Consider the following 26,552-nt stretch of genomic DNA (forward strand, 5'->3'; position numbering starts at 1 on the left):
GCTGCTGCAGCAGCAATTTTTCCAGTTTCAGCAGCGGTGGTGGTGGTCGGTTTGATGGCCCGACCGGTGGCAGCATTTATGGCAGCTGCAGCAGCAGTTTTTTCCGTTTCAGTCGCTGCCGGTGGCCGGTCGGAGGGCTGGCCGGAAGCAGAATTTGCTGCTGGTTTCATGGCCTTCTTGTTCTTTGCCATGGCTGATTTTTTGAACCAAAGAGGATGTGCAGCAGTGGGAGAATATGCTGCAGAAATTTGCAGCTCCAAAACAGGCAAAAAGCAGCAGAAATTGCAGGAAACAGCAGGCAGCAGGGAAAGTGCAGAAACAGCAGTGCAGCAGGCAGGTTATGTTGCTGCCAGAAAAGGAAACTTTTCACCTACCTCCGGCAGCTCGATTTGGCCGGAAAAAATGGCTGAAAATTGGGCAACAGCAACAGCAAAATGATGCAAAAATGAACAGAAACTGCAGCAGGTTCTATCCATGCAAATGGCTGCAAACTGCAGCAGTTTTTCGCCAAAAACAGCAGCCAAAACAGCAGTATTTCTGCAGAGAAGATGGTGGAAAATTGCACAGTTGCAGCAGCAAAATGGTGCTAAAAACGCACAGCAATAGCAGCAGATTGATGGCAGAATGCAGCCCGTGCAAGCAGCTCGAAATTGCAGCAGAAAACCACCCAAAACAGCAGCAAAAAACAGCAGAAACAGCAGAAAAACAGAACCTGTTTTGCAACTCCGGTGGAGGCTTTCCCGCCGGCAAGACGACTTCAAAACCCAAAACCGTTCGGTAGAAATGATGAGCAGCCGAAGGGGAAACGTTTAATCGGTCCGGAATTTGCAGAAACTCGAAGAAGAGACATGGAAGAGCAAACCAAAGATGAGGCACTCTAGAGAGAATTTTCTAGAGAGAGAAATCTCTTAACCTCACTACTGAGAACTGAGAGCAATAAATTCTAAAACTTAACAAAAATACGAGTGGATACTTTGCACTTGATACTACAAAATATATAAAAACAGATCTCAAGAGTGTTAGATGTAATTTTTCAAATCATATGAAGCTTATATATAATTTTATTAAATTTCAAGAGAGAATAGTGTAATTATCCCTAGTATATAGAGGCAAAATAAGTTCGACACATCTTTTCACACCATAAAATCCCGTAGCAAGTGGCTAAAAAATTAATAGTATCTCATCAAATTGAAAGATATTAACAAGAAAAACTTTATGTAAAAAAAAATTCTAAGAAAATAGTAAAAGTAAAAAAAAAAACTAAAATAGTACGTGCGTATTGGTTAGGCATGTCAATCGGCGGCGTTTTAATAAGTTTCGGTCTGAATTTGAATTGAATGAAAAAATAAGTTTCGGTCTGAATCTGAATTGATGAAAAAATATCGGAATCAAGTTTGAGTATTAACTATTATAGTGAATTGGAATATGAACATTGTCCGCCCATTGATAGGTGTAAGTTGGTAGTATCTGTATTGCTCTAAATTAATGATTCATGAGAACAACATAACCATGTACACTTATATCTGTGTCTAAGTAACTAACTTGGCGTGTATAGTCCCCTTGATGCTATTTCTTCAACAATTCTTATTTCTTAGTTGCCGTCTCTGTGCCATCTTTCTGAGCAGCACTGGTGGAAGCAACGTCCCGGTTACCTGTGCCCGCCTCCTCGTCAGCAACCTCAGCAGTGTTCTGCTCCGTTTTATCGCCCCTGTGAATCAGTTCAATTGGTTAAGCAATCAGTGTCCTGATTAAACAAGTGAGAAAATATGGATGAATGGTTTTACAAAGAAGTATTACTAAGAGGTAGTTTAAATACATAGACAAGGTCACTTGGTTCATGAATCAATAGCTGCTGCTGCCGCGTTAGCACTTAGCAGAACGACATGAAATTGAACTATTTCTGATGCAAACATCCTTATCATCTATGGACACAAAGTGAAACTAGATAGTAAACGCCGAATGCCTGACAGGAATTCTTTTGAATTACTTTTCATATGCATGGTTCTAGAGTTCGGACGAATGCACATTTATGGCTTACACAGAAGGATAAAGTTTTATGTGGAATTCTATCCTTATAACCCACGCCAACTGATGAATAGTGAAGTGTAGAAGAAACTACAAGTGCTAAAATTTTGCATACCCTGAATATACAATGAGCCCAACAGCAACAGCAGCAAAGGCTACAAAGTACATCCAATCAACCTGGAGAATTATGATTTCACATTAGACACTTAGAACAACAGAGAACATGAAATTTCTAATTAAAAATAAGAATTCAATCAACATCTTTTTTCTTCCTTTCTTTTCAGTTTTTTTTGTGGGTGTGGTATTCTTCCAGACCTTTTCATGGTAAGCGAAGATCCGGATCAGAACAGCCCACATATCTGAGGTGAGCAATGACAGATTTAGCATTGTAGATCCACTAATCTGCATGGGAAAGTCACAATAGATTCATAGAAGTCGATCCATAAAACAAAACTTGAAAGCTCATATTGAAACAAAGAAATAAACATAGCGGACCAAAAGTGGACCTATATAATAAAAACATGAACCAATTGTCCAACAGTGATCTCGGGCAATCAAAATATGTACGAACTGGGCTGCCTGAAGATGGCAGGCTATATCATGCGGTTTTGACATCAACGTGTCATTATTAACAAACTTAAAGTTGCAATGTTACTTTAGCCATTCGCCTGTATATATCTGGCAAAGGAACTGAAACAGTTTTTTCTTCAACAAACAATGATGCAAAGATTTGTAGTTCATTAATTGGTATAGGACTACAAACATCAATTATAGATTCTCTGAAGAGTAAGAATTAACAGAATGAAGGAATATATAGAAAGAAAACAAAAGTAAAAGTATATTGAAAAGGATATGCTCATAAGATTTTCGGTACTGAGACTGGTTAATTATCCACATCTTTGACATGAAATATTGACCTCCATACTTATATGGATTTGGTTATCTAGTTGTAATGGTACCTTCAATAAGATGGGAACTCCGGAGTAAAACAGAAACATGGCAACAGAAAATCCGATGAAAGGAAGCGCCTGTAGAAAATGAGCAGAGTTATCATTTCGGGTTACAGTGCAAACTCAATCTTGCTAATGCATTTTGTAAATGATTGCATGCTATTAACAGAAGAAGTGAGCAAAGAATAAATTGTCTATTCGACAGAAGCAACAGGCCCTCCCAAGTCAAGTAGAGCATGGAAGGAGCTTATTTCATCCATACTCTTCAGTTTACTAATTCTATGGTATGCTTGGAGACAATAAATGTTCCAGACACAACAACAGAATTGTACAAATCAATTTTGTTATTGCTGTTATCAGTTCTTTATTGAATGCTTTATTCATTGAATTAATTCATGCTTTGCTTAATCTAACTCAAATTTTTCACCAAATGTGCTTTCCCATAAAAAGTAGCTTTCTCAATGGGATAACATCACAAGCATGAAGTCATTTCCAAAATCAATACCCTTATATATTTCCTATGTGACATATGCTTCAGGAGGGTACTAGAGGTGTAAAATTCCAGCTTTCTGGATTTTAGCTGTATACAAAATTATCATTCTTCAGTTTTATTGGGCACAAAAAAATTGCAAGTCCTGATCAATTTATTTGAAGCATTGGCACAACGTCCACCTGGAGAACAAAGTATGATATGCCTACAATTCTTCGAACAAAGTCTTCCTCCACGAGCAGAAATGAGATATTAGAGTCAGTTGATGGGGTGTGCCAGGCAAAGACCACATGCAAGAATCTGATTTTCTTTGTTCTGTAGCCTATAAGACTAGATTTAATATTGTGTAACCAAGGGCCGGCATACCAGAAACTGCACTTGATCTTAGCCAAGAGGCCGAGAAACATGTGATTTTCTATGTCCGACAGCCAAATCTCTATTCAGCAGCCTCAACTCTTCCCTACTCTGTTCCTTTTCAATGTGGGAAGAATGTTGGCATATCCACCTTTAACTACTAATCAACCACTAGTTGGCCAAGCCTTTGATGGAAAGATTTTGCAGTTGCAGCAATGAGAAGCAATAGAGGTAGAATTGTGTTAAAATGTTTAGGTGAACCGGGTATGAGTTCAGCTCATGTGTTCTTTGTTGAGCCAAGGACAAAAGATTCTGGGAGAACAGATCATCCATTTCTGGGTTCAATTTCCTTGTAATAGAGATCTCTTGGCTTGCTTACCGTACTCTACTTATTCCGTTTCTAAGTTGTGACTCATTATCTTTTTCATGAAATCCAAAAACTTATAACTTTCAATAAATAGACAATTCAAATTATAAATACTAGATTATGATAGTATTAGAACTATGTCACTGCGAAATATTACATAATACAAAAATCTCATTGTTAGTGCTTGATGGGCCTCAATTTCAATAAAATTCAAGTAAAGATCTCATGCAAACACTCAAGCTTCATACTAGGCAACAACTCGAGCAGTATTTCAGTGGGGAGAGGGACAGGGAGAGAGAATGAGAGAGGTACCGCTCCAGCTGTCCAGTGAATAGATCTGAGTTCATCACGTTCGAGTATGCTTCTATACACATGGTTAAAGAAGTCATATTTATCACAGACATCAGAAAATGGAATGCCCACATTCCATTGCAACAATATGTGTTCAAATCAGCATGACGAAGACCATGGAATGAATAGCTGCAAACCATAGGAAAAGGATACATTTGGCAAGCGCTGATAATGGCACCAAAAATGCCCAAGAATGCCATAAGCTCAACCCTATCAGCACTTTTAACAAAATATTCCTGCATTGGAAAAGAACACAACGTATAACCTCTCAATCTTAGAAGTGAAGGAAAAACCAAAGTTTCACTATAAAGGAATCTATGGTAGTTGAGAAGCATTAGACCACAGATTCAACAATCGCTTGCCAACAACAGGCTTTGTGTACTAGAAAAGTCATCTTTATCTATGTCAGATTTAAGATAAAACGAAAATTTGTAATGAGGTCAAAATTGCCTTCCTACCCCAAACTAAGTATGATAAATGGCTTCGTTGAGTTTATAGTGAACGAAAATACACAAGCCTTAAGAGGGAGCCTCTTTGTTGTACAGAAAACTACATGAAGGCCCAAGCAATGTGCAGCAAAAACATGATCCTTTTTGTTGCTTCTCCAGAACCCATTATACTTAAGCAAGAAAGTTGGACATAAACCCAGATTCCTTGGGATGTTAAAATTGCATATGTTCTGTTTATTTTGTAAAGGTTCATATTCTTTTTCTGCTTATTACTATACTAGGTAACTACTACAGCAATCCCTTACGTGTGTGTGAATATATATATATATACCTCATTGTTCTCAATGAAATTTATTTGTTAACTTTTCATCTTCAGTCTTTCCATTTTAGTAGACATATGATGAAAAAGAAACTAAGAAATTAATTAAAGAAATCAACTGAATAGGCATTGGTGTTTCCAGAGGAAGCTTTGAGGAAGTTGAAAGCAAAATAAAGGAAGGGGGAGAGCTCAAGAGCAAATTAAAGTTGGACAAAAGGTTAAAAAGCCTAGGATAGAAGAAAAAATAATGAAGATGGGAAGAAAGAAATGACAAAATAAACAAGCATATGAAGCCCAACAAGATTGCAAGAGGACAGGAAGTAAATTGCGCATGCATGAAGAAGTGCGAGGCCCGGGATCTTATTGGAATCAAAATGAGAAACAAGGCAAAGAGCACTGTGTGAATTGTGCAAAGAAAGAGAGTGAAATTATAACTTTTGGGGATAAATACATAGGAAACTCTTGAGATTTGGGCATATTTCAAAGAACTTCCTCAATTTTGCAAAATTAACCGACATGGTTCATACTCTTCATGAGAATCTCAAATGTGAAAAATGAGCTCCAGTGTGATTTTTATTATTGAGGCATTCCTTTGTAATATACCTAATCTCAATGAGTGTTGGTGTGATAATCCTACTTTATATGAGAAAGAAGAACACTTCCATCTGCAAACAAACCAATTTTAAATACAAGGAGTCAAAGCATCAAACAAGAAACGGTATTCAGAAGCCACCTACCTCACTGACGTTACTAACACCATAAAGTGTGGCCCCAGCAATAACAAGCAGATCACCTTTAACAGGATTGCTACCGCCTAAAAAACAACATTACATCAAAAACTGATAAGGAAAAGCAAAGTTAGTGAGAATAAAGCACATAAACACAAAGAAAATTTGGAAGGGATACCATCAAGTTTACATTTGGTATCAAGACTATTCGTCTATCAATCTGACCAAGGTTAGTTAAACAATTTACAAAGTACAACCTCTTTTCCTTCCACATAGATAGAATAAAAGGAGGCGGGCTACAGGGTCACAGGATTTTCTACTTTAACTATCGCACCAATTTTTCCACAATCAAACAAAGAGATCTCCTAGCTCTCAAAACTCAATAGGAGATAGGGCTAATCATATACTTCCAAACTAAGACAACTTGGATTTCATGGAGATCCACCAGCCTATGCAATCTAAGTATTTTTCCCATGAACAATTTAATAATTTGTCATATAGTGATAGCAAAAGAAACTCTAGCAGAGACAGGATAACTGAATAAGAATGGATTATACTGTTCCTATTACTGGATGGTGAGGACAAGAGAGTAGTGCAATTATCCAACTTCAGCTCGGCAAAGTTGGATTAAATCAAAGAAAATTATTGATCCACTGAATAATAGTACTTACCTGTTCTATCTCCAGAATGTACATCTGAAAAAACAACCACCACAAGACCCGCAATACATATCACTACACCAAACAACTTTTGGAATCTGTATCTTGTCTTCAAAAAGAACCAGGTGAGAAATAGGACGCATGGTATTGTCCAACAGTCAAGCAGCATGACACTTGTGATTGATGTATACTGGTATGCCTTCACAACTGTCATGTCAAAAGGAATGTAGGTTATTCTTCTGCAAGTTCGCATGGCAAGACTTACTGTCATGTTAAAGGCATGTAGGTTATTCTTGTGCAAGTACTCATGGCAAGACTTAAAAATACCAGCTTTTCTTTTGTAGGAGTATTTAGTTTCTATCACCTTAACTTCACTTAAAACATGTAGTCCCAAAAAACAACTCGAGAAGAAAAATGTTGAACAAAAGAAGTTTAGTATATTCAACCAACTTATCCATACTCATCCCAGCCCAGCCTCACACATTATATAACGTGCTCTTTTGACAAAATTAAAGATTCATTATGTCACTGTAATGGACCAATAATAAATTTAGTCCTAGTATCATGGTTTATTTGACGATTGCATTCTGCCACAAAATAACTATTACAGAAATTTAACATACTGAAAATACTCTTAATACTGGATAGAGAGTGTCTCTCAAGCTAAGTTCTACACAAGTGAACGAGGTCATATAAAAAGTACATGAACAATCCGCCAAAACTGCTCTTCATGAAATCAAATACCAAAAAAAACTAAACATCTTATGAAAAAATAGCAACAATCCGATGACATTTAGAGAGGTGCCCTAGAATCACCTCCTGGACAACTAAGAAAATAAGATATCATTTTTTGGCTTCCAGAAATAAAATCACTCTATATGCTAGGAGTAATTTTGATAACTAAAACAGTCTTGTAGTAATCTCTTATCATTCTCTTTATTGGAAACGATGAATTAGCTATGTTGACCTTTCATACATGATCACCTAGAAGTTTCTTAAGACCCACTATTGCATAATAAAACACTTATCCATTCCATTGGGTAGCTAGTCATACACCCCAGGTCGTCAACTGGCAAAATGGGGTGGCATCCGTGCCTCATTGGTTGTCAAACAGTTTCAAATTACAAGCAGGCATATAAATTTATAACAATTAAAAGGATGTATAAGATATTCTTGTTTTCAGCTGAAACCCTGAGAAATAAGATAGTTCTGCAATTACTTTAGTCGAGTCTTGAACCACATGTTGGGCAACTACAAGAGGATGCATTGGTAGTGACTTACCGAGAAAATTGGCTTCCACGTCGACCAATCCAAGCAAGATGTAGTAATACCATTTTGCCTGCTTACAGAAGAAAGGAATTTAAGGCACATGTAAAATCATGAGAAATTCATAAAAATATAAGTTGTTGGATTGCTGCAATACTTTATTAGTAATAATAACATGCAAGAGTACAAGGAAGGAAATATACAGATAAGGACAAGCGAGCATATTGAACTTGCTCAACTTGACGGAACTTGTCCTAAAATTTGGCATAAGATAACAGAAACACATAATTTTAACATCATAAAATCACTTTAAAGACCTGCAATGTCTCTCCTGTAACTTATACTTTTCCAGGGGCCACTGTGATTTATTTCTCAATTTTGCTCAGTCCATCGAAGAGCTTGTTGTATTAAACTCAGCATACAAATTCAATCATCTCACCTTACTACCATATCGAAGCTTCATGTCAAAATGACTAAAATGGCAGTAACCATATATTCCCTAAAAGTCATTTAAATGCATACTAGCAATTCATTTTCCTTATATTCTCTTCCTCCACACGCGCTGACATCCATTTATTACTAAGCATTTCATCTAGAACTTGTTATTAGAGCCAACTGATGTTTAAGTGGACGTAATTAAATGTCACTTTGCTACTTGATTTCAAAAGGCAAAATTTTGGACTCATAAACTTTTAAGCTTTCTAATTTAGAGGCAACACATGCTGCTCCTGATCCTAATCACACATTATATTCACTTGAGCTCAAAAAATTATATTAATCTAGCTTAGTTTCCAAGAAGGAAAACATAGCTCTACAAGTCCTTAAAATCAGTCACATTATGCAGAGCAAGAAGTAAACCCCTGTCATTTAGAAGACGCATCAAAGAAGAGCTTGGAACTGAAAGAGAAATTCAAATTCAAAGTATAACTGCATTGAAACACTTAATGCTGGTAGTGATCGACCTTGAGGGCTTGCCTTCTGTAGAGCATAATGCTTCCATACACCAATGCCAAAAACACATAATTCAAGAAAGATTGCGAAGTTGGCGCATTAATTCCTATAATTAAGAGACAAATGAGAGGATCAGGTAAGAAACCAAACATACTTAAAAGGCCTATTTTTCTTCATCTGTATATACTAAACTACAAAGACTCAAGATCTCCAAGTAACTACAGAAACAAATACTTAATCAGCAGATGAAGATAGATCTAGAAAACATGCTAAAACGAGGAGCACTCTAAATAACAATGACACACTGAAGCCCAGAAGTTAAACCCAAGAAACCTCAGAAGAAAACAAACAATTTCATCATGATGATAAGAACAACGATATGGTTATGAACATTAACTTGACCAAAAAAGAACAGACATAAAAAGGAACCTTTTCTGCTGAGTTCAGAAGATGAGAATCCGGTTGAAGTGACTAGAAGCGAAAGAAACTGGCCCAACCCAAGTCCCACCAACGTATGCTTCGTCCCAAACTCCTCCCAATTCACCATCTTTACCCAATGCGTATAGATATGGATCTTGTGGGACGAAAAGTATGTGAAAAATCAAGAAAACGAAATACTAGCTAAACGGGTCCAGAATCCAGCTAAAACCCCAGAAAAAAATTCTCATAAACAGAGTGAAGCAACACTATTGGTCTGACAGAAGCAGAGTGTTGAAAACTATGCTACACTCTATTCCCCTGACAGAATCATATGTTAAAAGACACAAAAAAACAGTTGAGGTTCTGAAGCAAAGTGATCAAAATTGCCTCAGACCCGTAGAAGACGAAGCGGTATTACATGATGTGCTGAAACTTATGAAGAATTTGAGTGGAGAAACCAATGGCTGCAGCACAATACCAGATGCCTAAAGAGACTCTTTGTATGTCAGTCAGGATCTTTGAGAATAAAAAATCAACTTGTTCTTGTTCTTGTTCCTCTCTCTCTCTCTCTCTCTCTCTCTTTTCCCTTTTTTAAACTCTCTTTTCCTTTTCTCTCTCTTCTTCTTTCTGCTAATAATAGCAGGTAAGGTAGGTAAGGCCTCAGGATTCAGCAACTTTGTCTTTTTCTCAACTTTATTATCATTAATATTATAAAACAAAATTTTATTTTAGTCATCAATATTTAATTTTAATGTTAAAAATAATTTATATCTTTTTAATGTATCTTAAATTAATTTTATTTTTTTACAAATAAATTATTCTAGGCTCTCATTTTTTATTTTTTATTTTTAATTTAGTCTCTCACACATAAATTTAGAAAAATATAAATTTTTAATAAAGAATTTATTAATGGACAATTATTTAAATAATAATTCGATGAATGATATATAAATATAGTTATTGTGATTTTAATGAATTTGAATTTTTCAAATAAAAGAACACCAGAAGGAATAAGTTAGACGAGAATGTTTAAATAAAAAAATTTAGCAAAAATAATATTTAAACAAATAATTTTCTGAAATTAGAATATAAATAACAAAATATTATTGATCAAGTTATTATTTATATAATTGTCCATTGTAAATACTCCAAATTAAAATGGATATATAATTTTTTTTAAATTTATATGGGAGGGACAAAATTGTAATTAAAAATAAAAAATGAGGGAATAAAATAATTTTTGTAAAAAAAGAAAAAATTTATAAGGGTACAATGAGAAAATCACTCATAAAAAAAGACTAATTTGGAGAGAATTGAAAAAAAAAATCACTATCCGTATTTCTCTCTCACCGATCTATTTGACACATTTTATAAACAGCAATATCTTTTAAAGTTTTCTCTAAGATAAAATCGTAAGCATATAATCTTATATACCTAAGACTTTGAGATGCATATTAATATATCTATATGTTAAAATAAATAAATAAACTCATAATTGTAATTTATTTTGTCTTTGTCACCTCTACTTCACTTTTTCTTTTTCTCATGAACTTTAGACAACTGTCATAAATATGAATACCCCTTTTTATTTGAAAAATTATAAATAATTCTAATGATGTTTGAAAAAAATTATGTAATTCTTGGATGAATGACTGAAATTGTCAACTTTGCTTTTACATATTTTTTTAAAAAAAATAAAAAATTGTAAAAGAAGAAAAAAGACGAGGTGGATGGAAACATTTGAAAAATTCCCAAAAAAAAAATTATCCACATAGCCCACAAAAAAAATTATAAAATTCTAAGAGATAAGTACAAACAAAAAAAAAACCTAAATAAAAATAAATGAATTAAATTAATTATTAAATAATTTTTTAAAATAAAAAAATATTAATTACTTGCCAAACTTCACGAGAGGTGGTTGTAACCCCTGGGATTCTTATTTTGATCATTGGAAGCTTTTGCTAAGAATAGAAATGGGAATAAGGAATAGGGAGAAGAAAGGGTTTTAGTTGTGTAGGTGGTGAGGCAGAAAAGGCACATCAAAGCTGCTTTACGTTTCCGGAAAAGCTTTCACTTCGCACTTTGCATCACGATTTATAGATATTTGAAGTGACGGAAAGCTATGGGATTTATAGACTTTTAGAAAAAGACAGCCAACTACTTTTTCACTCACACTCACACACTGTCTCACGTAAACTTGTATACTAACTTTTTGTTTATTATCTCCACCGTTTATTCTGTCTTAATGTTTTTAACATATAGAACGTCTCATAATACTAATTTTAATTGACAATATGTATTTCTTTTTTCATAATTTTTTTTTTAAATTAGTGGGAGTTATTCAGCTCAATTAATAAAAGGGTGTAAAATCAATTAAGACTAGACTAATCGATCAAGGTGCACAGGGATCAAAGAACAAGTACTCCATTTGGCCCTGCTAGTAACACTATGACCGGTCCAAGTTCACTTGTAGCCCGTTGGTGGTCCAATCACCTCGACTAACACATCGACGACGCTTTCTACATCAGACGATATATCAATTTGAAGACATGTCAGTAGGGAGTAACTACACGTGCTAGAAACTCGAGATATAGTTTGGTTGACCCCTAACATGTAACAAAACTGCAACAAATCAGGTGATTTTTGTACTGACTTGACATGTTCGTTTCCTACAAGCGTGAATGGTATGGTATATAGTTGCACCAACCTAATCCCATTAAATTAGACCTTCTCTAGAATTCGAAAATGTAAACATCATGCTCAAACAATTCCGAAATTATATCGTTCGCTTTCTATAAATAGGAGGCAATGTAGGTCAAACGAGATAATTTATTTAAACCTCACTAACCTATATATTCCCTTATTTCTACAGCACCCCACACATCTTGTTATACACTCTTTCACTGAGGCTATTGAAATTTTATGTATTTCTACATATTTTTTTACTGCCCATGTAAGTTTTGGTCCTTAAATTTGAAGGGTCGTTGATATAATTTATACAAAAGGTACTTGTATAATTAAATTTAATTTCAAAAAACATGAATGTAATTTATCTAAAAAAAAAAAAAGAAGCAAAAACTCACACCGGTAATGGGGAATTCAACTAAAGAGGAAACAACGGAAAGATTTTCATGATTTAATTCATTTCTTAAAGGGTGAGAAGGGCTTCCACTTCTCCCACCCACATATTGTGGACTTTATGCCCTTTTTTGGGTTGACTCTTCACTATTTTAGTCTAAGCCCTTCCTTTTTGCTTTTTGCCTTTTTTTCTTTTCTTGCTCAAAGAAAAAAGTAATGATTGACTTTATACTGTATTTGGTGTTTAATATATTAAGGCCCCCTTTACTATATTCGATAAAATATTAAGTAAATTGTATAATTGGGGATCATAATTACGTAGATATTCAGGTCATTTTGTAAGAAAATTTTTATTCGGATCAAGTTTGGTCGAATCAAATCAATCACAGAGTAAGTGTGCCACATTTGTCATGTGATTGATGTACAGTTTAGGAAAAGTGACTAATCACAAAGCAAACGTAGCACACTTACTTTGTGATTAAATTGATTTGATCGAATTAAATTTGGATAAAAATTTCCGGCTCAAGGTTGCATGTAGTATTTACAGATTAAGAACCCAAATGCTTTTCTTGATTCTCATTATTGACCACAACATGTTTGATGTATGCTTGCGTTGTTTATTATTAGTAATAATTGGGCACGTTCAAATACGTTTACATAATCTAAAAATAATAGTATTTATGCATTTAATTATATGATTATTTATGCTTATTGATGAAATGACTCTGATTAAAACTATACATTCTTTCAAAAGTTAGTTACCAACTTTCTTAGATTGAATATTGGATTTTTTAGCTTTCCATATTCATAAATATAAAAGTAAATTACAATTATTTTTCCTCAGAATTGGCATAGTCTTCAAATGAGATGATCATTTAATATGATATAAAAAACGAGCTGTACAAGAGATATTGGATTCAAGCTCTATATATCATTGATGGGAATTAATTAAGAATATATTTAAGAAATCCCTTAGCCATTTTGGAATTCCAAATATTCCATCATATTGAATTAGTCAATATCGGAGAAAATTTAATAATTTCACTTTTTATATATTTGTAAACAAATTAAGTAATTAAATTACTAAACTAATAATAAATAATACATCTCACATATAATTAAATAGTAATTAATATATTTATCTAAAACCAAACCAAGAAAATCAGTAAAAATTCCGATCATAAGATCATGACTCACATTCAAACATATATAATTATGATCAAATAAAAGACTCTCGATGTTGATGATGATGATGAGAGAGAGAGAGAGAGAAGGGTTAATTACCTCTCTTGGCCAATTCAGAAGATGAAAATCCAGTTGAAGTGATGAGTAGAGAGAGGAACTGTCCCAACCCTACTCCCACTAACGTTTTCTTCCTCCAAACCTTCTTCACATTCTCCTTCATTCTTCCCCTCATCATTCGATCTCTCCCTTCCTTAAAATCTTGCTGTCTGCTCTTTCTTACCTCAAAAAAAAAAAAAAAACACAAGATTTCAGGTATATATATATATATATATATATGTGTGTGTGTGTGTGTGTGTGGGAATGGAGAAGAATTATAGTATATGTATTATAAACTGAGCAATAATTGTGGACAGTGATTGCAACGTTGACAATAATGTTATCTGGTAATCTCAGAAGGAAATGAGCGAAAAGCAGATATAAATGGTTACTTAATTACTCCTTAATCTTGAGAGCCAAAGTCAAACACTGTTTATTAATTTCGTTAATCTCAATTCTGTGTCTGGATCTCTGGTTTACGCCATAATGCACTCTAATTGTTTACCAATTATAATTTAGTAACACCCAAAGTGATGTTTGTCATCACACTATTGTCTTACTTCCTTCATCTTCCAATTGGTCAGATTACTTGCTTACGTATTATGGCGTAGCTGATGATTAGTTTATTATTCAACTTAAAAAATAAATTAAATTATTTAATACTTGATCGAAATCGATCGTTTAAGTTTGGTTTGTTAAGCTAATGAATAAATTTTGAACACAAAAATTTGTTTGATAAAATTTTGAGCTCGATTCCGTCACTGCAAAAATAAATAGAATATATTTAAAAATATAAAATGACTCGAGCTCGACTTATATTTGAACAATTAAAACTTGTTTCAATTCTATTAGATCAAACTTATATTTGATTCAATTAAAAGCATAATAAAATTTTATCCAAAATAATAAATTAAAATATAACAAAAGATAATCATTTTTCTAATAAAAACATTAATATAACGAGTATTGAGTACTGGTCGAATCTCATTTTATTCTAGATTTTATTATATTTTATATAACTTATTGTTGGGAAAACTATGTGGAAATGTGGGAGTTGTGCATCAAGAAGTTGAAATAAGAGTTAAGACTAATTATTTTTAAGATAATTATTGCTCTGTTTTAGTGTTAATGGAAACAACAATTTATCTCCGAAGATACAAAAACTTTGAGAAATGGCGAACCAAATAATATTTTGAAAATTTCTTAATAAAATATAACGTGCTTTTATTATTTGAAAATGCTATGGAATGAATTGAATGAAAATGAAGTGAATAAGAGGATTTATTTATAGATGTTGGAAATGTTTAACCGATGGACATGTCCGAATTCTGATCAAAAAAGATGCATTTGAAAGTTATAATATTTCATCCAATGGACTTATCATCTCACCGAGAGGACATACCATTTTACTCAAATGAAGACATTGTTTCATCCACAGGTTTCACTCAATGGACACGTCATTTCAATTAGAAGACACACATATTTGATTTAGTAGACACAGTTGGATGATAATTGAACGTCATCAATCATCATCCGCGTATTACGAATTTTTTATGCGTCACACATTATAATAAATCACTTGTTACGATTTAATTACGAGAAATAAATTTATTATTTAATTTTGTCACACACTATTTTCCGACATATATATGCGTCTTGTTTATAAAGACTACATTATTATTTTTTATTTAAAGAGAAGGTTTGAATATTTAGATGAAATAAAATAGGAGATACAATAACATTTGAAATTAAAAACTTAATTTGTACATTGACCAAATTTTCTCAAACCTAGGGTTTTAGGTTGGAGCTATTTGAAGTAGTAGTAGACCTCTAATTTGAGCATTGTTCACCTCAGCACAACATTCAACAATGGCGTCTTCAATTTGCAGACAATCAGCCATAACCCCATCTCCCAAGATCAGTTTTCGGTGCAACAGGGTGCCCCTCCGCTCATTCTACATCTTCAAGCATACCAATGGCGCTACGCCTACCGCCACCGCCGTCCGCTGTTCCGTCCGGCGTCCGGAGTACATCCCCAATCGCATTCCAGACTCCAAGTATGTTCGCATATTTGACACCACTCTGCGCGACGGCGAGCAGTCTCCCGGCGCCACCATGACCACAAAAGAGAAGCTGGACATCGCACGGCAGCTTGCCCGTCTCGGGGTGGATATCATCGAGGCTGGATTCCCCGCCTCCTCAGACGCCGACTTCGAAGCCGTTAAATTGATCGCGCGCGAGGTTGGAAATGTCGATTCTGATCACGTGCCGGTCATCTGCGGCTTGGCCAGGTGTAACAAGAGGGATATTGATAGGGCGTGGGAGGCAGTAAAGTTCGCCAAGAAGCCCAGGATTCACACGTTTATTGCCACTAGCGAAATTCACATGAAGTTCAAGCTGAAGATGACTCCGGAGCAGGTGCTTGAGAAGGCTAGGAGTATGGTGGCGCATGCCAGGAGTTTGGGATGTAATGACGTGGAATTCAGCCCAGAGGACGCTGGAAGGTGACAGATCACTTTTGTGGTCATGATTCTGGCAAAAGTGGCTTGTTAAAGAAATACTTCTATTTAAAATACTTTAACATTTTTTGTTATCATTTTAAAATATCAACTTTTACATATAACTGGAAAGATGATGGAGATGGAATCTCTGGAAAAAAAAAATTAACAGTTTAAGCTGAGCCAAGTGCATTTTAGTGAGAATTTTGATTTAACTTGTATCCTATCTGTAATTACCTCCAGGACATTTTATTCAATTAATTTTTTCAGGTCCTCCAGAGTAACAGAATAGATAGGAAAAAGTTGTTTGGGTTTAATAAGAAAAGTAGAGTAGATCAAACAGGGTTTTGATATCACAGTTGTTGTCTTATTTTGTTGTTTATGTAGTCTTGATTTCGACTCTTCTAAGCTGAATCTGAGTTGTCAAGGAATCTCTTTGATGGATTTTAGAAATATCTTGTGTTAGTTTGTTCATGATTTCCTTTCCAAGATATTCTGTTTAATTGGGATTTAAATGTTGGTTAAGGTGATTGAGACGCCTTGTTTTTTGGTCCTGGCACTTGTTTGGTAGCCTCTACGCAAACTTGCTTCTTCCTAGTAGCCAGGAACCCCTTCTATATTGTTCCACAACTAGCATCATAAATAATATCCTGCGACACACCTGTACCCATACCACCAGCTCCACCTTTTGGTTGAATGATGTTTGTGTTGGCTATATGGATTCTCACTTAAGCTTTCAAAAGTTGAGTCTAACTTTGATGTAAAGCTCAAGAAATCTGAAAGAGATGGATTTGTAACTTGAAGTGGTTTATTGCATTTAGATAATAGCTTGACATTGACTAAACAGAAATAGCAAGAGATTCTTGAAAGTATAAGGGACACGTTTGTTCTGTCTCTGAAGTTCACTAGTAACCTGAGAACTCTATGATTAAAGCCACTAACATGGCAGTTTTCCTTGACATTTCATTGTTTTAAACATACAGCGTAGTGGGTGCCTGGAATAGATTCACAGCCTAAAATGACATCTTCGGGATGGTATCACCTTTCTCTTTTCTGTTTCTTACAGATCAGACAGGGAGTTCCTTTATCAAATCCTGGGAGAAGTTATTAAGGCTGGTGCGACAACCCTCAACATCCCTGATACAGTTGGCTACACTTTGCCCTCTGAATTTGGACGGTTAATTGCTGACATAAAAGCAAACACCCCTGGAATTGAAAATGTGATTATTTCGACACACTGTCAGAATGACCTTGGACTTTCTACTGCTAATACTTTAGCGGTATGAATTTTCTTTCCCTGTGTGCTATAAATTAAGTAACCTAAATTTCGTGTTGCATTCACAGTGGTGCTTATTTGACCTCAGGGTGCACATGCTGGTGCAAGACAATTAGAGGTGACCATTAATGGAATTGGTGAAAGGGCTGGTAATGCCTCACTAGAGGAGGTGTGTTCTCTTGAGTCTATAAATGCATATTCTATGTGGCCAATTGATATATAGTGCATTTTAAGTGTGCAGAATTTGTGAATTTCATGAAGTGATATATATTTGGATTTTATCGGTTACTATACATTCTTCTTTGTTAAAAAGTTGGGCCTACAAATTCATTACTGGCATGGTCTTCTCACGCTTACAAATTACAAGTATGCCTTTTGACAAAGTAATCAATTGGCTCAAGGATCATCTTATTCTTCTATTGCTCTACTAAATCAATTTTTATCCTTGTTTCTACTTGACTGCAGGTTGTAATGGCCTTAAAATGCCGTGGAGAGCAAGTACTAGATGGCCTTTACACAGGGATCAACACACAACACATTGTTATGGCCAGCAAGATGGTATACTGTCCTCTGCTTCTTTTCTGATTGTTGAATTTTGTTGATTTGGTTCTTTTTGTTGTCACTTTGTTGATCACTGTGTTTTCAGGTAGAAGAATACAGTGGGCTACGTATCCAGCCACACAAAGCAATTGTTGGAGCTAACGCATTTGCTCATGAAAGTGGAATTCATCAGGTTGGTGTTGAATACTTGATGTCACTAATATTCTTTTTTGAAACTTTTGCATCTTTACCTGCAATCTTGACTGGGGTGATTAATGTACCATTTTCATCAATTGCAAATTGTGAACTTGTGCATCTATACCTTTTCATCTTGCTTTTTTCAGTGTGTGGCTTATCGATGATTTCCTCTCACAAAGAGAAAACAATTTCTAGAAAAAGAAAATGGGGAAAAGATTAAGATTTTGTGACTTGTGGTTGACAGTTCTCCCATAGTTCACACATTCCTGTTGGTCTGGTTATGATAAAGTAGTACCTGGAGGTTTTTAGAAGTATTAGACCCTTGACTTGCCACACGTTCAATGTGCAAGTAGAAAAGAATATTTAGCTTTTTGTAGTTGGTTATGGGAATATTTTACCTTTTCTCATTGTTGATTCAGTTGTCTGTGATGCTTGGTATAAGATCGTTTCATATTAGACATATTCTGATTTTGTTCGGAATAATATGTTTTACAAGTTTTACATTTTTATTTATCAATTCTTTGAGTATTCCATACTCAGTTTTTGTCGAATGTGTTTCATTAGATATTTTTTACCTTCGAGATGATTATATAATATAATAAATATTCGGTTGATGGGTTGGGTTCAACATTAGGTTCCGGTTTTAGGTAGTATTTTCTGCAATTGAAGAAGTCCTTTGTTCCATTGGTGTGAGACATTGAGTTTGATCTTACTTGATTAAGTTGTGACTTGTGTGTTTACTGATGGATGGTCAATGAGGACATAGATTAAGTAGAGAATTGCCTCCAAGTCTATATTAGCTATTCCAAGGGTTGTATGAGAATGAAACCACTGGAGATCTTTACTCAGCAGTTTTTCGCTTTCTGTCTTTTGTATATACATTCTGGATAGCTAGCGTCTAAAAACGTCTAGTTTTCTTCTAACATTGGGCATGTCCTTTTACTTGGTACATGTCTCTTTGAGGTCATTCATAATTTGCAAACTTAGGTTATAATGCAGTCATGAATTTGTTAATAGGTAAATTTATCCAAGTCATGCATTTGGATGGTAGTTGTAGGAAGTCCTATGGAAAGGCTCCAATGGATTTTGCAGATCATCGGATATAAGTGTTATGTTTCCAACGTCCTTTTTCTGTTACTTATCTTTCAACTGTTGCAGGATGGAATGCTTAAAAATAAAAATACCTATGAAATAATATCTCCTGAAGATATTGGACTTCTTCGCTCTAATGAATCTGGTATAGTGCTCGGAAAACTCAGGTATGTAGGAATTACCTGCTAGTATCTGTTTCTACTGTGTTTTTACCTATCTTCTTATCTTCATTATTGTACTTTACTCTAACTTTTCATTTGCTTCTGATATCTTTGTCTGAATTGTTTTAAGACATACAGAGATATGCTGAACTCTATGCCTCCATCAGCTTGTATTGCTGCCGCAAATTAATAGTAGATAGTCTCGACAAATTGAAACGTTTTTTGGTTTTGTACCAGTGGGGAAAAAGGGAAAGGGGAAAAATGAGCATGGATATTGCCTAGCAATAGTTGATCTTATTTGCATGAAGTGTCTATTTTGCAACTTTTATGGAGGTAGAATTGAATCACTAATTTGGTTATAGGTAAAGAACTGCGTATGAGATGAAATGGGGAAATTTGGGAGAAAAGAACTTAAATTGACAACAGAAGAAGAAAGTGAATACTCCACATGTTCAGCCGTTTTCAGGTTCCTAGTTTGAGAAAGACAGAGAATTGGTAGCTTTTGATTAGCTTCTTTCTGGTTCAAGTTCCTGTACATTTTTATGGGCATCAAAACAGAGAAATAAAGAATAACCCATTTTGAGTTGTGGAAAAACAAATGTACTGAAGGGGTACTCAATACAGAACCGTAGAGGTTTTGTCATATTACAATAGCACCTCTTGGATCATATGAAATTGAATGTAGATGCCCTGTTGTTGACATGAAAATTGATCAGGAAGAGAAAACGACAGTTTTGCCCCTCCGGAGAACACAAAAATGGAAAAAACACGGAAAAGAAAGTTAAAATGAACGTATAATAGTGCCCCTTTATTTTCAACTTAAAAATTCCCCCCCTCCTCATATCTCTCATCTCTGTGATGTGTATATATATATTTTTTTCTCCTTCATCTTTCTTCTCTCTCCAATCTATATTTATATTCTCTTTCATCTCTATTTCCGCTTATGTATGTGTGTGTGTGTTCAAACACCACACCACATGACACCCACACCAACACACACATTTGTACATACAGACAGATGCACATTCCACACACACTTATGTATCCGTTCACACCACTCAAACATACTCCAGCACACACATACAACCACACATGCACCCATTTAAATGTAGACACAGTCTCACATACATAACACACTCACAGACCCATTTATATGCAGATCTCTCATATATATATGCACACATCATGACATGAGGTTGGGGATAGAAGATGGAGGGGCTGTGAGGGGACCAAAGGAGGTACCAGTGGTAGGTGAGCGAGTTGGGGGAATAATGATGGGGAGGAAGAAGAATATGAGAGGATAAAAGAATAAAAAAGAATAGATTGAGAAATTAAGACATTTGTTTACTCATTTAATTCAAAATAAAGTAAAGTAGTACATTCAGTATATATTTGAATATTAAATTTTGTAAATAAGAACATGTTCTATCATATCTTTTAAAATTTATTAGTTAATTGGCTATAGTATAATACAGTTAAATTATTTGTTCAATCACTAGGTAATTTTAATTAGTTGAAAATTAAAACAATTGATTTACCTGATTCAAAAGAAATATTCATCTTTAAAAACTAAATAAATATGTATTTAGTTATTTCTTTAATCTTCAATTAAATTTTAAATTGTCAAATTTAGTTATTAATTACATTATATTAACTTAGTAATAATGGTTAAACTTAAAAATAAATTATACTACAGAAAGTGAAAAGAAAGAGAAATTAATAAATAAAAGTAAAAAGGAAAGGTAATATTATGACATAAACAAATGGTGAAAAAATTAAATAAAAAACATTACATTTGCACTTACATAGGTCACTTGAACTAGCAACCTGGTCCACAGGCATGCTAATGGCAGAAGGGTATTTTTGTAAAAATGTTCATAAGTATGAAGAGAGAGGGGCATCCCCCCTTTTGCTGATATGAGCAAATTTTGGCCCAAAAGATTTCAGAGGGGAAAATCTATTATTTGCAAATAACTAACAGGGGTTCTGCCGGTAATTTCTAGAAACTGAGGGGTTCTGTAATATGATTAAATCTTAGGAGGTGTGTATGTAATTTTTTCCAAATCGAACGCTGGGTGAGGTTTGCTATCCAGAAGAATTGGCTAGTACCGTAACAATTGATCAAACAGAGACACATTGATGAACCTGTATGTGAAATAATATCATATAATTTTGTGAGGTGATCATTTAGATAGTAAATCTACAATGTTCACCAGAACTGAAAATGTCTTGAAGAGAGTACTAAGAATGAAGCAGTTGCAATGAAATCTGGTTTTGAGAGAAAGGGAAGAGGTATGGGCAGCCACAGCATCTAGGTGGTTACTTCATTTGTGTTAGCTAATCGCTTGAATTACACTGCTGGAGTCTGATAAAATTGGATTATGTTGATAGGTAATAGATGTTAGAATTGTACTTATATTTTAAATAACAGTTTCTCGTCATATCACTTGACATAATTATTGACTTCTCAAAGACAGACATCTCTATCTTGGACTCCAACAATGAAATCTTTTTAATAACACTCAGTATCTTTTACAACTCAAGGTGAAGCTCAATAAATTAATTTAGCGAAAGAGACATCAAACTTTAACTTCCAGATATGGTTTAGAAAATCAGCATTCCACCCACTCTACAGAACATTTTCTCTTTTATGTGCTATGAGAATGTGGCTTCTCCTTTTGTTGGTATGAACTGCTTTTGCATGAGTCTCTTACTAGAAAATGCATTATTTCCATGATCATCGTTGTTGTCATGATAATGATAAACATATTGTAGATGTATGTAGAGGAACTCTCTTGACATGTGTTCATTTTTGACATTGTTTTACAGTGGACGCCATGCTTTGAAAGCCAAAATGTTAGAGGTAAATTGCGATTTTGAGCTTAATTATGAATTATTGATATAGTTTTTGATCAATGTTTTAAAACCTGGACCGCTTATCAAACCGGAAAATTTAGTGCATTACGGGTCACTGTTCAACAATTGGTCCAATCGTGGTCGAACCACTAACGTCATATATATGTTATAAATAATTATAAAATATATAAAATTAACTGCAAATATTAAATAATATAAATATACTTAAAATTTATTTTTTAAGCATTTTCCTCTTTGCAATGAATATTTTCAATAATATATGCCTATAATTAAATAACATAAAATAGAGATGTAATAGTCTAATAGAAGTATACAACAAATGTGAAAAAAATACATGAAATTCAAATAATAGAACTCAAAGTCAAACCAAAAATACAAGTTCCAAAAAATCATAAAACTAATAAGCGTCTAGCACCAATGACTTAACAAAGAGAGAAAAAGTTAGGGCTTTTTGGCTCACAAGAAGAGAAGAACTTAGGAATTTTGATGCTCAATTTATACAACTTTGCAACCGAGCCGGTTTGACCGACCTAGGAGCGGTTCAAACGGGTCGGCGGTTGGACCACTAGGTCGTCCGGTCTCTTAAAAAAAGGCGATTTTCACCCCCTACTGGGTTTTGCATGTCGCAAACAGCCCACTTTGTAGCCCGATTGACGGTTCGAGCGGTCCGACCGGGCAGGCTGGGTTGGGTTTTACAATACTCGTTTCTACAACTCATATATAGTATGCATCAATATTTATATGAGTGTGCTTGCAGCTTGGCTATGACATAGATGGCAAGGAGCTTGATGATCTTTTTGCACGTTTCAAAGATGTCGCAGGAAATAAGAAGGTAGTTCAAATTCTCTCCTTGTTGCTGAATTCTGCAAGAATGATATGATGAGAAAAAGAATCTGTTTATTATTTTGGCTCAAATTTTTTAGGATCCTAAAGTAAAAAGGATTAGGATAAGCATGGGTGAGCACTGGAACCTGTTTTTTTTTATTGATTCAACCTGATACATTAAATTCTTTAGTAAACAGTAATTCTTTTAACTTTTTCCTGGAAATCATTGGTTGGCTTTGATACTGTTTTTCTTGTCTTTGCCTCTTGACTTTTCAGTCATTCTAACAAGTAACTGGCCTTAATAACCAACATATAGCATTTAACATTCTTGGTGCATGAATGTGATTCATGTTTCACCTGGTAATGTGGAGATATTTGAGCATACTTGTTTATACTATGTTGATTTTCCAGATTATCACCGACGATGATCTAATTGCCCTAGTATCTGATGAAGTTTTCCAGCCATTAGTTGTTTGGAAACTTGAAGATGTACAGGCATGTCTACATCCTACTTGTTTCAGTTTAATGGTTGATCATTCAATATAATTTTGGAAAAATAGGACGGTTCATCCAAGTCCCAATGGGTGTCTCTCATTGACAGGTTACTTGTGGATCTCTTGGCCTTTCAACTGCAACAGTCAAACTAATTGATGCGAATGGTGATGAGCATATTTCTTGTTCGGTTGGAACAGGGCCAGTCGATGCAGCATACAAGGCGGTTGATCTTATTGTTAAGGTCTGCAACTTCAAGAAATTGCAGTTGCTTGTACATTGTTTTGTCATGCTAATTTGAACAAGTTGAAGCTGGAAAAATAAGAATGGTTCTCATGCTCTTGTGTTGCTATAAAAGTCAATTTTGAATAGACAAACATACGTATGCATATAACATGTGTGAAGTTAGTTATTTTGAACTTCCATATGATAGTTTTTGCTGCAGTTGAGTTGCTTTACCAAGTTGTTTATGTCAATGAAGTTCCTTAAGTAACTTACACTTCTGGAGACCGTATAATAAAGATATCCATTTGTGTGCAATCCCAGATGTAAACTAAAAAATTTGAGTCATTTAGACCAGGATTTGTTGGCTGAGTTGAGAGTACTCAGTAGCTCTCTGATTACATTATTACCTTTATCCTGACTCCACGGTTCGACCTCTAGATTCTTTTATTAGTTGGGTACTCATACATATCTCAGTTCTTTTGATATCTTAAACCAGCATTGCTAACTAGTTTTTCCACTTTCTTGCAGGTTCCTGTCACACTTCTTGAGTATACCATGAATGCAGTGACTGAAGGCATCGATGCTATAGCCACAACAAGGGTTCTAATTCGTGGAGAAGATAGTATTACCTCAACCCATGCTTTGACTGGAGAAACTATCAACCGGGCATTCAGGTAAGAAAATATTTCACAACTTTTTATTCCAGAATAAAAAAGTAAAAGAAGAAGAAGAAGAAGAAAAGATAACAATCAGAGTGGCATTTTTACTCTTCAGAGTTGAAAAACATTGTTTCTTCTCTGCAGTGGAACTGGAGCAGCAATGGATATCGTTATCTCAAGTGTTCGAGCCTACGTTGGGGCACTGAACAAGCTACTGGGCTTCAAGAATCGCGTAGAAACCGAGGATCCCAGTCAAAGCAAGGTGCTGAATGCATATAAATGAAGTAATAGTAAGGTTATTAGCAACTGAATCAGAAATCCGTTGTGAAAATAATTAAAGATTGTAGTATTTATGAGTTAGTACTAAATTTAGCACCAAAAAATTGTGTGCTAGCCTAATTTTGGTTATGTTGTATGCTCCAACTCTTATATAAGTTTGATGTATTTATTGTTTTGATGGATGTGTAGTGATATAAATACTGGATGAGAAAAAATAAATAATGTAAGATTCAGATTCCAATAGGTGCATAATAGAAACAGAATTATTACCTTATAGTTGGACCATTACAACTTCTAATTAATTGTAGACCAAAAATATGTCTGGCAAATTGCCAAGTCCAATTTATAAAAATCATGAATTTTATAAATGATGTCATACTTTTCTTTTTAAAATTATAAATCAAGAAGGTAGAAGGGAAACATTGTGAATTTAAAGCGAATGTCCTATAAGAATTTGGTGATTCATTCGAAGTAATGCCCAACAACTTATTGGATTGATTGTTTTGCTATTTTTGTGTTAAATATATTTTCTCTTTAAAATTGTTTTGTCTAAATTACACATAGGCACACAACGCAAGGTCGTGGATATGATGGTGATCGAGAGATATGCAGTTATTATTTTAATTATTTAAGTTCATTATCAATTAATTAATTGAGTTGACATTATTTTCTTTTTAAAGAAGAGAAATTTGGGCTCGAACCTAGATTGTGCTCGACCCCCCAACGCTCATTCTACTAAAAAGAAATAAATATTCAAGCTTGATAGTTGCTAAATAGAACATCAATAATCCTATTTGTTCATATTTGCGTGGAGGTCTCATTTCACAGATGTTAGTGTTTTGATGCTAGTGCATGTAAAGAGATGCTTGTCATGCATGATTGCATATTTTCTTTTTCTTTCTTTTTTTTTTTATGGTGGAGTCGTAACACTAATTAAGATATATATTTCTTTTAATTATGATAGTCATTAAACTTGAAACAACATTATGATATTGTATCTCATGTATTGCACTTTGAATTCTTTTCTTATTACAATGTGGTCATCATAGGAGATATTTTGAATACAATAATATTTTAAGTATAAAAATTGATTTAAAAAATACATTATCTATCTAGTTGAATATGAGATTTCTTATGCTTTTTACTGTTTTTGTCTTTGAAATTTCTTGTTGGAGATTGAATGGCTGCATTATCAAGTAAAATAAACATAGTAAATTTGGATTTTGAGATAAAAATGCGCTTATGATAACACAATACAGAGGATGTCATAAATTTTGATACTGTACTTTATATTGGTTTGCACTTAAGGTACATAGTCTTTGACCTGAGATAGTATCAATTTTGATCTTATAATTTTTAAACATAACAGAAATAATACAGTTACTGTTCATTGATTAAGCTGAACACACTTTTGAGATAAAACTAAACCTTCATAAATTCATAGCTTGTTTTGAGCTCCTTGTCACCGGGTATTCCAAACCCTCGATTTACGAACTTCTACCAACCACAATACCACAACAGATGATCCACAGGTACTTGACTCCTTCAATTACAGACAACACAACCATAACCTAGAAAGTACTTCAGAATAGAAACTTCATAAAATTTTGGACAAACAGATTAAACAAAAACCTAAACTTTTATTGAAGAAATATCACACACACACACACACACATATACATATATATATATATATATTTTTTCTCTACTGGAGGAGATAACTCTTTAACCAGAGGACTGGA

General features: G+C 34.3%; 2 protein-coding genes across 3 annotated transcripts; one reads left to right on the forward strand and one right to left on the reverse strand.

The window, feature by feature from the left end:
- Positions 1-1,368: 1,368 nt before the first annotated feature.
- On the reverse strand, positions 1,369-13,889 carry LOC105166489 (uncharacterized). 2 transcript variants are annotated; one of them, XM_011085865.3, is made up of 11 exons: positions 13,692-13,889; positions 8,921-9,015; positions 7,974-8,031; positions 6,705-6,899; positions 6,043-6,119; positions 4,691-4,773; positions 4,499-4,550; positions 2,985-3,053; positions 2,341-2,427; positions 2,141-2,202; positions 1,369-1,708 (listed from the first exon to the last, which is right to left on the reverse strand). In XM_011085865.3, exons 1-11 carry the CDS (start codon positions 13,825-13,827, stop codon positions 1,585-1,587), a joined length of 1,038 nt encoding a protein of 345 aa, XP_011084167.1. In that variant the 5' UTR covers positions 13,828-13,889; the 3' UTR covers positions 1,369-1,584. The 2 variants fall into 2 exon arrangements, with proteins under 2 accessions (XP_011084167.1, XP_011084166.1); XM_011085864.3 differs by lacking the exon at positions 13,692-13,889 and adding an exon at positions 9,339-9,937.
- A 1,552-nt stretch (positions 13,890-15,441) lies between these two features.
- LOC105166490 (2-isopropylmalate synthase A) lies at positions 15,442-24,992 on the forward strand. Its single transcript, XM_011085866.3, has 12 exons — positions 15,442-16,192; positions 17,253-17,466; positions 17,551-17,631; positions 17,928-18,020; positions 18,109-18,195; positions 19,359-19,459; positions 22,283-22,316; positions 23,088-23,162; positions 23,567-23,650; positions 23,757-23,891; positions 24,401-24,546; positions 24,676-24,992. The coding sequence occupies exons 1-12, from the start codon at positions 15,558-15,560 to the stop codon at positions 24,812-24,814; spliced, it is 1,824 nt and encodes a 607-aa protein (XP_011084168.1). The 5' UTR covers positions 15,442-15,557; the 3' UTR covers positions 24,815-24,992.
- Positions 24,993-26,552: the final 1,560 nt, after the last annotated feature.

This window comes from Sesamum indicum, linkage group LG7 (assembly GCF_026168435.1).
Source record: "Sesamum indicum cultivar Baizhima isolate 11 linkage group LG7, ASM2616843v1, whole genome shotgun sequence".
In the NCBI taxonomy this organism is placed as follows: Eukaryota; Viridiplantae; Streptophyta; class Magnoliopsida; order Lamiales; family Pedaliaceae; genus Sesamum; species Sesamum indicum.

Coding starts and splice junctions, on each gene's coding strand:
- LOC105166489 (XM_011085865.3), bottom strand. CDS start 13,827: ATGATGAGGGGAAGAATGAAGGAGAATGTGAAGAAGGTTTGGAGGAAG. Junction 6,120..6,704: donor ACATTCTGGAGATAGAACAG/GTAAGTACTATT, acceptor GTTGTTTTTTAG/GCGGTAGCAATCCTGTTAAA. Junction 2,203..2,340: donor TCTTCGCTTACCATGAAAAG/GTCTGGAAGAAT, acceptor ATAATTCTCCAG/GTTGATTGGATGTACTTTGT.
- LOC105166490 (XM_011085866.3), top strand. CDS start 15,558: ATGGCGTCTTCAATTTGCAGACAATCAGCCATAACCCCATCTCCCAAG. Junction 18,021..18,108: donor TTGTTATGGCCAGCAAGATG/GTATACTGTCCT, acceptor CTGTGTTTTCAG/GTAGAAGAATACAGTGGGCT. Junction 19,460..22,282: donor ATAGTGCTCGGAAAACTCAG/GTATGTAGGAAT, acceptor ATTGTTTTACAG/TGGACGCCATGCTTTGAAAG.